Source organism: Rhinoderma darwinii, chromosome 6 (genome assembly GCF_050947455.1).
Source record: "Rhinoderma darwinii isolate aRhiDar2 chromosome 6, aRhiDar2.hap1, whole genome shotgun sequence".
Lineage (NCBI taxonomy): Eukaryota > Metazoa > Chordata > Amphibia > Anura > Rhinodermatidae > Rhinoderma > Rhinoderma darwinii.
The window spans coordinates 75,461,310-75,473,690 of record NC_134692.1 but is presented as its reverse complement, the minus strand read 5'-3'; the positions used below and the strand labels follow the sequence as shown (position 1 = coordinate 75,473,690).

Sequence of the window (12,381 nt, the reverse complement as noted above, 5' to 3'; positions counted from 1 at the left end):
AGCAAAAAAAAATACACTTACCATATATCTGTAGAGGTTGTTATGGGCTCATAATTGAGTATTTCTGGGGCTAATAAAGAAAAAAAATATGACACAAATAGATCAGTTATTTCCAACCTAATTACCATAGTGAACTCCTGAACAAATTTTCCACTCTTGGGGAACTCCTACTTCCTTTCTTTTTTTGTTTCATTAGATTTTTATTGAACATTATACAAAAATAAGTCAATAATCCAATGAAGATACAAGTTAAAAAGTAAAGAATTGGAATTGACAAAGGAAAATCAAATAACAAAATATTACATTATAATAATAACATGGTATGATTACACAAAACAGCCGTCAGTGGTGTTATGGAGTGGTCTTGACAGCATGTCACGGAGAACAAAATTTGTAATGAGTAGATCTCATCAAATAAACTCAGGAATTATAGGCGATCTGAAAACCTGACGATTAGAATACACAAAAAATCTACCAAATGAGAGGAGAAATGCATAGCATATAAACTAAATAGGAGTTAAAGGGAAAGAGCCATATGGGCCATTGATCCACAACTTCCATTTTTTGAGGACTTTAGTTCGTACACAGTTGGCACCTGCATATTTTAGTTCAAACCAACAATTGTCATTAATACTTCTGATAATCATCTTCAAAGTCGGTTGGAAATCCGCTTTCCAATGTTGGTGTAATGACCGGGGGGTAGGGAAACGGACAAGTGAGCCCTAATCTACCCGCCACTCTGTCCCTGCCTACTTGCAATGACCCGCCCTAGGCGACGGGGTACAACTGGGCGGCGGTCCCTGCACTCAGTAAGTGCACGACAAACACGACAAACATACAAGGGAATACAAGCAAGGGAAAGGGGCAGTTGCCCACGGCAACACCGTGAGCAACCAGAGTGGTGAACGAGCCGAGTCAAGCCAGGAGTGTGCGAGGTACCAAACGAAGAGCAGAAGAGTAGTCAGTAAGCCAGGGTCTGTATGGAGCAGGAACAAAATAGAAGGAGCTGTAGCTGGGCCAGGAAACCACACGAAAAAGAATAACAAGCAAGGAGGAACAGGAAATGCAGGTATAAATAGACAGAGGGGGGGAGCTAGCCGAGTCTGGCCAGGCTGCGATAGGCTCACCCACTCCTAAGCCTGCCAGCCTGAGTGGTGGAAGCTGGAGTCAGTCTCAGGGATGTAGATTCAGGTGCTGACTGATTAATTAAGGGAGTTAACCCCGAAGCTGTGCCTGGCAGATCCTTTACAGTTGGGCAATTTTCAATCGTGTGGAAATTAAAATGTGAGAAACAATCGTGACTCGATCACTAGTTTATCAAGACAATCCCCAAAAGTGGCAAAGCAGGGTCAGGTAGGATGTGCGTTCCGAATAATCTAGACATCATATTAAAAACCTTCAGCCACAAACAATGAACAATATTGCATTCCCACCATAAGTGAAAAAAGGTGCCAGTAGAGGAGTTACATTTACAACAGAGTTTGGAAAATCTTGTGAAAAACCTCTGCCGTTTCCCTGGGTTCAAATAGCATTGATAAAAGATTTTTCGTGAATTCTCCAAGTGAGAGATACATTTGGACGTTTTAGACAATATACTAAATGAGTGCGATTGTTCGTCTGTAATGTTCATTTTTAGATCCATCTCCCACATATTTTTTTTAAAATGGGAAAGTGGGTCAGTATCTTCTGTTTTTATTAACTGATAGCATCTGGAAATACCTTTATGCGGTTGTGTATCTGTCAACCAGATATTAAAGAGATTAGAAATATTTGATACAACTGGTGGAGGACAATCATGCAAAAGATGTCTAATTTGTAGAAATTTGTACAATTCCTTATGTGGGACTTTAAAAGGTAGTGTTTAAATATTGAAAAGAAACAAAGTGATTGTCCTTCCATAACATCCCTATGTTATTGATTCCTAAACTTCTCCACAAACCCAAATGAAGACCAGGTATAACCACTTCAAGAATCTCAAGAGGTTCAGAATAGAGATCTGTTTGATAGATTGCCTTCCATGTAAGAGAAATTGCTTGCAGTGTAAGTAGTTTGGGAGTAAAATTTGTGCCAAAAATTGTGAATGAATTTAATGTCACAGCTCGATAATAATGTAAAATATACAGAGTTTTTACACCACCATCTCGGTGCGAGAAGTGTAAAATATTGGCATGGACTCTGGGCTTCATTTTCCTCCATATGAACTTTTGTAGAATTGATTGCAATTTGTTTATGTAGGAAATAGGAAGATAAATGGGAACATTTCTAAATATGTAGAGAATTTTAGGGAGGATCACCATCTTGATAACAGAGGCTCTACCAATCCACGCTATACCTTGGGTCTTAGCTTATCAGCATCTTTCCTAATCGTTTCAAAAAGAGTACCGTAGTTTTGATCAAACAGTTTAGACGTGGGAAATGAGTTTTATTCCTAAATATGAAAGGGAGTTTTCAACCCAGTTAAAACTATATTTTCTGGATAGTTCTTGTTTTATAGAGTTCTTTAGGCCCATATTAAGTATCTGGGATTTCGAAGTATGATTTTATAATAAGATGCGGAACTAAATGTATTTATAATGTCCATAACTGCTGGGAGAGATGTGCCAGGATCAGTTAGAGCTATCAGGACATCTCCTACTTCCTTTTATACCTAAAGGGGTTGGCCAGGGAAAAAATATTTTCTAAAAAGTGTCACCCAGCCTTGTTTTGCCTTCCCTAAAACCCCCCACTAACCTTCTAATCCGTTTCTGTTTCATCACAATCGTCACTGCTGCTCTGTTTGTTTACATCTCTTGTTTCTGTTCCTGTCGGTTTCCGGTTTTGTAACCCACCATACCCATGATCCCTTGCTGGATCTAAGGAGACAGCTTACAGCCCCCCCCTTCCTCCACAGCATCTCAACTATTTTAATACGGCCACGCCCCTCTGCTCTAATTACAGGCACCCAGCTCCCTCCCTGCACACACACACACACACACACACACACACACACACACACACACACACACACACTAACTATCACACAGGGATGATGGGGGTTCTATAAAAGGGAGGATGGGAGTTCTATACAGGGATGATGGGAGTTCTATACAGGGATGATGGGGCTATACACACACACACACACACACACACACACACTAACTATCACACAGGGATGATGGGGGTTCTATAAAGGGAGGATAGGAGTTCTATACAGGGATGATGGGAGTTCTATACAGGGATGATGGGGGTTATACACACACACACACACGGATGTTTTGGGTAACACACATGGATGTTGAGGGTAACACACAGGGATGATATAACACCATCATCCCTGTATATAACCCCCATCATCCTTCCTGTGTATTATCCCATCATCCTTGTATGTAACTCCCATCATCCCTGTGTAGTACTCCCATCATTCCTGTATATATGCCCTATTATCCCTGTGTATTACCCCCAATCATCCCTGTATATAACCCCCATCATCCCTGTGTATTAACCCCAACATCCTATACAGGGACGATTGGGGTTATATACAGGGATGATCGGGTTATATACATGGATGTTGGGGGTAATACACAGGGCTGAAAGGGGTTATACACAGGGCTGAAGGGGGCTATACACAGGGATGAAGGGGGTTATACACAGGGATGAAGGGGGTTATACACAGGGATGATGACACCATCATTCCTGTATATAATCCCATCATCCATGTATTTATATAACCCCCATCATCCATGAATTTATGTAACGCAGCGTGGGCGATGAGAGAAGACGAGGGTGTGTGTAACACACGAGGAGATACGCAGCAGACAGGGAACTCCAAGAGAGAAGAAGCGATGTCAGGGGATTCCAGAGTCCCGGAGCAGAGCCTATACTAGCGCTCTGACCGGGACTCCGGTTCCAGGGAAGCCCCTGACATCACGGCCATCCTATCTCGTCGTCCACACCCCTCCTTCTCTTTCGGAGTTCCTTCACTGCCTGGGTGCCGCGTCTCTCCTCGTACACACCCCCTCTTCTCTCATCGTCCCCGCTGGAGCCAGGCAGTGAGGGGACTCCGAGAGAGTAGGAGAGGGTGTGTACTTTGAGGGACGACACTCCGTGTCTTTGCTCAGCCAGCCCTTCCGGCTTGCAGAGGTACGGCACGTCATCAACTAGGCTTACAGGCAGTGGGCCCAGAGGCGGAGCTCTGAAGAGCTCAAGAAAAATCTGCCCGGCCCACTGCCTGTAAACGTAGTTGATGATGCGCTGTGCCTCTTCTCAGCCAGAAGTGCTGGCTAAGTAAAGACACGGAACGTCACAGGAAATTAAAAATTTACTTTGGATGTGGTCACGTGACCGCTAATTAGAAGTAAGTAGCCGTTCCAAAAATAAAAATACCTTATATTATAAAGTTAATTGTACATGTCACCTTAGGTTAAAATAGAAATAAAATGTATTCCTGGCCAACCCCTTTAAAAGAAGCTTGGTGTAGGGGCTGGTAAAGTACCGTATTTTTCAGACTAGAAGGCGCAGTTTTTAGCAGGAATAAATCTTGCTAAAAAAATTCCTGAGAGTCTTCTAGTCGACAGTCAAGGGATCCAGCAGCGCCGGGCCCCCAGACTGCTTGCTTACTTAACTCCTTCCTGACCCATGATGTGCTGGCACATCATGGAGCAGGGAGGGGATGATGTTTGGAGCGGAGTGGGCTCACGCGCTGAAACCGCTCCATACACTGCAGGTGTCAGCTGTGTTTTACAGCCGACACGCTGCTCTAACGGCCAGGAACAGTGATGGCGCTGTTCCTGGCCATTTAGCTAGTTAAATGCCGCGTTCAATGGCGACCGCGGCATTTATAAGAGTCTTCCCATGAAGGACATTTATGACATGCTTGCTGAGCTACGCAGTTTCTGTAACTCCCATAGAAGTGTATGGGAATGACGGAAACAGCGTAGCACCGCAAGCTACGCTGTTTCCGGAACTCGGTAGCTACAAAAACAGCGTACATGGTTGAGTTACGGAAATAGTGTAACTCGCTGAGCTACGCTGTTTCCGTAACTCCCATAGAACTGAATAGTAGTTACGGAAACAGAGCAGCATGCTACGCTGCTTCTGTAACTGCCATTCACTACTATGGGAGTTACGGAAACAGCGTAGCTCAGCGAGTTACGCTGTTTCCGTAACTCATCCATGTATTGCATGGTTCAAGTCCCCTAAAGGGAACTAATAAAATGTGTAAAAAAAAAAAAAAAAAAGATAGATACATTTTCAGGAGTGTAAAACAATATTAAAAGTTAAAAAAAAAAACAAAAAAGCTTTTCCCATTTTTCCCCAAGCACAATGTAAAAAAAAAAACCCAAACAAACAACTCATAAAATTGGTATCGCTGCGTCCGTAAAAGTCTGAACCTATTACAATATAGCATTATTTGACTCGCACGGTGAACGGCGTAAATGTTTTTTTTTAAACCCCAGAACCGTTGTTTTTTGGTCACCATAGCGCTAAAAAGAAGGATATAAAAAGTGATAAAAAAAAATCGTATGTACCAAAGAATGGTGCTAATAAGAACTACAGCTCGTCTCACAAAAAAAAAATCACACAATGAAAAAATCTGAAAAAGTTATGGCTCTCAGAATGTGGTGTAACTGAACAAATAACAATAATTTTTCTTAAACAATAGTTTCTTTGTACAAGTAGTAAAATATGAATTTCTTTCCTATTTTCGGTTGTCTAAAAACTGGGTGCATCTTACAGTCAGGTGCGTCTTTGTAATGTCCGTGGCTGCGGGCCATCAGCTCCAACCTCCCCCTGACAGCCGCAGCCACGAGTCGGCAAGCGCTGGCCCAGCCTCCTCCCCAGGAGACGCCAGCGCTCGCGTCCACTCACCTCAGCCGGATCCCGTAGGGTCATTCTGATGACTCTTGACCCGTGAGTACCCTGGACTATAAGAGGGGTCCAGCCCCCTGCTTCTATGCCTGAGCGGAGTAGTTGTTCCCTATAGTTTGTCTATGTGATGGCCTCCTAGTGTGTTCCTGTACCTGTTCCAGTTCCTGTTCCTTGCATTTCCATACCATCCTGGTCTAGCACTTTGTTGTGCCAAAGTCGTGTCGTGCTGTTCCACGTCTGACCTGCTTCACCTCGCCTGAAGTCTACCTGCTGCCTAGTCCAAGCCGAGCCTGCCTCGCTACTGTGCGAGCTGCCACAGGTACCCTATACGAACTATAGACATTGTCCTGCACCCTGTTGGCCAGCTGCCTTACCACCAAGGCGGTACGGCCCAGCGGGTCCACAGACCCTTCGTGACAGTCTTCTAGTCCGAAAAATAGGGTATTCTATATTCTAGCTAAGGCTCTGTTCACATCTGCGCTGGGGTTCCGTTCTGTCGTTCCATCTGAGGTTTCCGTCAGAACGGGACCCCGAATAGACACAAACTGACACCGACGGAAACGAGAGGTTTCCATCTCCATCACCATTGATTTATTTCAATGGTGACGGAGCCGGTGCCCCTGGTTTCCGTTTGCCTCTTTTGTGCACCGGACTTGTTGTTTTGCCAGAAGCAATAGCAAAGTCGACTACGCTATTGCTTCTGGCCAAACGACTGATCCGGTGCACAAAAGAGACAAATGGAAACCAGGGGCACCGGCTCCGTCACCATTGAAATCAATGGTGAAGGAGACGGAAACCTCGTTTCCGTCTGTGTCAGTTTGTGTCTGCTCAGGGTCCCGTTCTGACGGTGAACAGAGCCTTAGCTGTGAACAGAGCCTTAAATGTGTTTTGCCAAGCATCTTTGAAAAAATGTAAAACAGTTTGAAAATCTGCAACGAATTAGAGCAGCAGCAAAGTGGATGAAATTAACCTGTGGTGCGGGTTTTGTAATTCGTGACATGTCAATTTCTGCTGCGAAACTGTTGCAAATCTTTGGTTGACTTTTGAGTTTAAATGGGGAAGTGAAATTCCATGAAAAATAGCAATTCTTGCTCTTTTTTGTTTTGGAAAAGGAACACTAAAATTGTAAATAAGAAGCTCTACTTTAACCCCTTAAAGAGGCTCTGTCACCAGATTTTGCAACCCCTATCTGCTATTGCAGCAGATAGGCGCTGCAATGTAGATTACAGTAACGTTTTTATTTTTAAAAAACGAGCATTTTTGGCCAAGTTATAACCATTTTTGTAGTTATGCAAATGAGGCTTGCAAAACTCCAAGTGGGCGTGTATTATGTGCGTACATCGGGGCGTGTATTATGTGCGTACATCGGGGCGTTTTTAATACTTTTACTAGCTGGGCTTTCTGACGAGAAGTATCATCCACTTCTCTTCAGAACGCCCAGCTTCTGCCTGATCACTGCTGTGACGTCACTCACAGGTCCTGCATCGTGTCAGACGAGCGAGGACACATCGGCACCTGAGGCTACAGTTGATTCTGCAGTAGCATCAGCGTTTGCAGGTAAGTAGCTACATTGACTTACCTGCTAACGCCGAGGCTGCTGCAGAATCAACTGAAGCCTCTGGTGCCGATGTGTCCGACACGATGCAGGACGTCACAGATCTGCACTGCCAGAAGCTGGGCGTTCTGAAGAGAAGTGGATGATACTTCTCATCAGAGCGCCCAGCTAGTAAAAGTATTAAAAACGCCCCGATGTACGCACATAATACACGCCCACTTGGACTTTTACTTTTAAACACGCCCACTTGGACTTTTGCAAGCCTCATTTGCATAACTACAAAAATGGTCATAACTTGGCCAAAAATGCTCGTTTTTTAAAAATAAAAACGTTACTGTAATCTGCTGCAATAGCAGATAGGGGTTGCAAAATCTGGTGACAGAGCCTCTTTAATACCAAAGGTATTTTAATTCTTAGTGACAGAGCAATTTTCACAGTTTTGCTATGTGCAGATGTAACGCACTATAACTTTGTATGTGTTTTATGTATTGATGTGAAGTTTGCATTGATTTCTTGGGAAATGTAGCGCTTCCTTTTTGTGGTATATATGTATAGGTAAAATGTTCAGTCGTTTTTTATAGCCATGGATAGATGGAAAAAATCTAAATTTTACATTTTTCATAATTTTAAATGTAATAGTTTGAAAATAAAGGCATTTGTATCATACACATGTATTGAAATATAGCTTTAATTTATCCTGATAATAAGGACACCTGACTTGGAGGCATAGTTTATGATTTTGGGCGAGAAATATAGTATAAAATACAAATGCCCTTTTTTTCAATTGCAATACATATAGGTATTGAAAAGTGGCTTTTAGGATCGCAGGCTATCCCTACTTCTATGGAATTCCAGGAGATTACCCCAGAAGCCAGATGTACAAAATGACATTTTGCAACTAGGGGCACTATTAAGAGTCAGTCATGCTATGTCCAATTTTTTTCAGCATCTTGGTCTAGACTTCTTGATTCCCCTATTAAGGATATATATGCCCAGGGGACTGATCCGGACATTTCTACATTGATACCCAGGGGGAGACAGACACTTAGGAGATTCAAGAGTCTTGTGGCTTCACCACTTAGAAAGAATTGAATTGGATGGAAAAGTTCCTCACTGGCACTAATCCTCAGGCTAAAACTATATCCCAAATTTATTGGATATTATAACTGCAAACCTCTTGCCCCAAACCACGTTATGTGAAGGATTAGGAGATTAAGCAATTCAGAGTTAGAATCACCTGGTCTGGCTCCCATGGTTTCTCCCAGTGTGTTAGGCGGGATTCACACGACCAGGTCGCGTCCGAGCCCGAGTGCCGGCCGGTAAAATCGGCCATTCTGCCCGGCCGGTTTGCATAAAGTTATGCATCCGTGCCGGGCCGGGCAGATCCGGACAGTGACATCAGCGGCAACTCCTGAAGGGGAATCCCCATGTGTTTGGGGATTCCGCTTCAGGAGTTTCCCCTGATGTCACTGCCCAGATATGGACAGAGACATCAAGCGCTCTGTCCAGGAGCGGAATCCCCGAACACACGGGGATTCCGCTCCTTCAAGGAGCTAAAGTGCGGCTAGCACATAGCAGAGCGGGGAGATACCTCCCTGCTCTGCTATAGTGGCGTCGCTACAGTAGTAGCAGCCGCAGCAGCAGCTGCAGCTGCTAGCGGCGCCATCAAAAGGTGTCGCCAGAAAAGGGCGCTTTTAAAACAAGCAGAAGGGAGCCAGCGCAGCGCTCCCTTCCACCTGCTGTACACCCCGGCCCTGCCACACCGTGTACAGCGATCCCATTCGTCAGAATGGCATCAATTCCTCCTCCTCACATGCACTCTGCGATGTGAGGAGGAGATAGAGCGCAAGAGCCGGAAAACCCGGCCGTCACTCGGGACACATCCCGGTGATGGCCGGGTATTACCCGGCCCCATAGACTTCTATGGGAGCCGGGCGGCCGGGTACCCGGGCGAAAATAGAGCATGTCATATTTTTTGACGGGCGGTTTTCCCGGCCGTCAAAAAATCGGTCGTGTGAATAGCCCCATTAGGGGTCTATTATTCCTAATGCAGCCGGGTGCCGGCCGATTTATGAACGGCCGGCACCCGGCCGGGAAACCCTACCGTGTGAATGAGGCAGGAGAGTTTGTTTAAATTACTCACCCACTGGTAAAAAATGCCGGTATGTTTACATAAAATTGGGCTCTGTGATTCTAATCTCTGCCGTTTATCTGCGCCGGGCACGTTAGCACATTTGGCTGAGCTGTTTGCGGATAAAGCCATTTTGGGAGGAAGTCAAGAGGGAGATAGACTGGATCTGTGGGGTTAACTCATCTCTTAGCCCAGAAACTATTCTCCTCTGGGTGCCTTTTCCAGAACACAAACCGTTCAAAAAAAATGTCATTACATGGTTGGTACAAGCAGTGAAACTGCCTATTTCTTCTGCATTGGAGGGAAACAGAACCCCCTTCAATCCAGCATTGGGGAGATAAGGTACACTGGTTGTATCGTTATGAGGAGCTTACAGGGTGGGAGCTATGCAATAGACAAAGGTTTCTTCACACTTGGGATGGGTGGATTAGGTATAAAATTATACAGAATGGAACTCCTTAGACTGTATGTTCTGTATTTTGAATCTTGCCCAAACCATGGACTCATGGGACGCAGTCCTATGGGGGGGGGGGGGGTGTGTATATATATATATATATATATATATATATATATATATATATACATATATACACACACACACACACACACACACACACACACACACACATACATACATACTACCGTTCAAAAGTTTAGGGTCACTTAGAAATTTCCTTATTTTTGAAAGAAAAGCACAGTTTTTTCAATGAAGATAACATTAAATTAATCAGAAATACACTCTATACATTGTTAATGTGCTAAATGACTATTCTAGCTGCAAACGTCTGGTTTTTAATGCAATATCTACATAGGTGTATAGAGGCCCATTTCCAGCAACCATCACTCCAGTGTTCTAATGGTACATTGTGTTTGCTAACTGTGTTAGAAGGCTAATGGATGATTAGAAAACACTTGAAAACCCTTGTGCAATTATGTTAGCACCGCTGTAAACAGTTTTGCTGTTTAGAGGAGCTATAAAACGGATCTAGAGCATTACATTTGTGGGTTCGATTAAACTCACAAAATGGCTAGAAAAAGAGAGATTTCATGTGAAACTCGACAGTCTATTCTTGTTCTTAGAAATGAAGGCTATTCCATGCGAGAAATTGCCAAGAAACTGAAGATTTCCTACAACGGTGTGTACTACTCCCTTCAGAGGACAGCACACACAGGCTCAAACCAGAGTAGAAAGAGAAGTGGGAGGCCCCGCTGCACAACTGAACAACAAGACAAGTACATTAGAGTCTCTAGTTTGAGAAATAGACGCCTCACAGGTCCTCAACTGGCAGCTTCATTAAAGAGGCTCTGTCACCAGATTGATTTTGCAACCCCTATCTGCTATTGCAGCAGATAGGTGCTGCAATGTAGATTACAGTAACGTTTTTATTTTTAAAAAACGAGCATTTTTGGCCAAGTTATGACCATTTTTGTAGTTATGCAAATGAGGCTTGCAAAAGTCCAAGTGGGTGTGTTTAAAAGTAAAAGTCCAAGTGGGCGTGTATTATGTGCGTACATCGGGGCGCTTTTACTACTTTTACTAGCTGGGCGCTCTGACGAGAAGTATCATCCACTTCTCTTCAGAACGCCCAGCTTCTGCCAGATCACGCTGTGACGTCACTCACAGGTCCTGCATCGTGTCAGACGAGCGAGGACACATCGGCACCAGAGGCTTCAGTTGATTCTGCAGCAGCATCGGCGTTAGCAGGTAAGTCGATGTAGCTACTTACCTGCAAACGCTGATGCTGCTGCTGCTGCAGAATCAACTGTAGCCTCTGGTGCCGATGTGTCCTCGCTCGTCTGACACGATGCAGGACCTGTGAGTGACGTCACAGCGTGATCTGGCAGAAGCTGGGCGTTCTGAAGAGAAGTGGATGATACTTCTCGTCAGAAAGCCCAGCTAGTAAAAGTATTAAAAACGCCCCGATGTACGCACATAATACACGCCCACTTGGACTTTTACTTTTAAACACACCCACTTGGACTTTTGCAAGCCTCATTTGCATAACTACAAAAATGGTCATAACATGGCCAAAAATGCTCGTTTTTTAAAAATAAAAACGTTACTGTAATCTACATTGCAGCGCCTATCTGCTGCAATAGCAGATAGGGGTTGCAAAATCTGGTGACAGAGCCTCTTTAAATAGTACCTGCAAAACGCCAGTGTCAACGTCTACAGTGAAGAGGCGACTCCGGGATGCTGGTCTTCAGGGCAGAGTGGCAAAGAAAAAGCCATATCTGAGACTGGCTGATAAAAGGAAAAGATTAATATGGGCAAAAGCACACAGACATTGGACAGAGGAAGATTGGAAAAAAGTGTTATGGACAGATGAATCGAAGTTTGAGGTGTTTGGATCACACAGAAGAACATTTGTGAGACGCAGAACAACTGAAAAGATGCTGGAAGAGTGCCTGATGCCATCTGTCAAGCATGGTGGAGGTAATGTGATGGTCTGGGGTTGCTTTGGTGCTGGTAAAGTGGGAGATTTGTACAAGGTAAAAGGGATTTTGAATAAGGAAGGCTATCACTCCATTTTGCAACGCCATGCCATACCCTGTGGACAGCACTGGATTGGAGCCAATTTCATCCTACAACAGTACAATGACCCAAAGCACACCTCCAAATTATGCAAGAACTATTTAGGGAAGAAGCAGGCAGCTGGTATTCTATCTGTAATGGAGTGGCCAGCGCAGTCACCAGATCTCAACCCCATAGAGCTGTTGTGGGAGCAGCTTGACCGTATGGTACGCAAGAAGTGCCCATCAAGCCAATCCAACTTGTGGGAGGGCCTTCTGGAAGCATGGGGTGAAATTTCTCCCGATTACCTCAGCAAATTAACCGCTAGAATGC

The 12,381-nt window shown here is 44.3% G+C and overlaps 1 protein-coding gene across 4 annotated transcripts in view; it reads right to left on the bottom strand.

Annotated features, from left to right (window-relative positions):
* Positions 1 to 12,381, bottom strand: part of STK17B (serine/threonine kinase 17b) — an 87,927-nt gene that overhangs the window by 23,108 nt on the left and 52,438 nt on the right. For all 4 annotated transcript variants that reach the window (XM_075829961.1, XM_075829962.1, XM_075829963.1 and 1 more), the window contains exon 6: positions 22 to 70. In XM_075829961.1, coding sequence (XP_075686076.1) covers positions 22 to 70 — 49 coding nt within the window. The remainder of the gene's footprint in view (positions 1 to 21; positions 71 to 12,381) is intronic.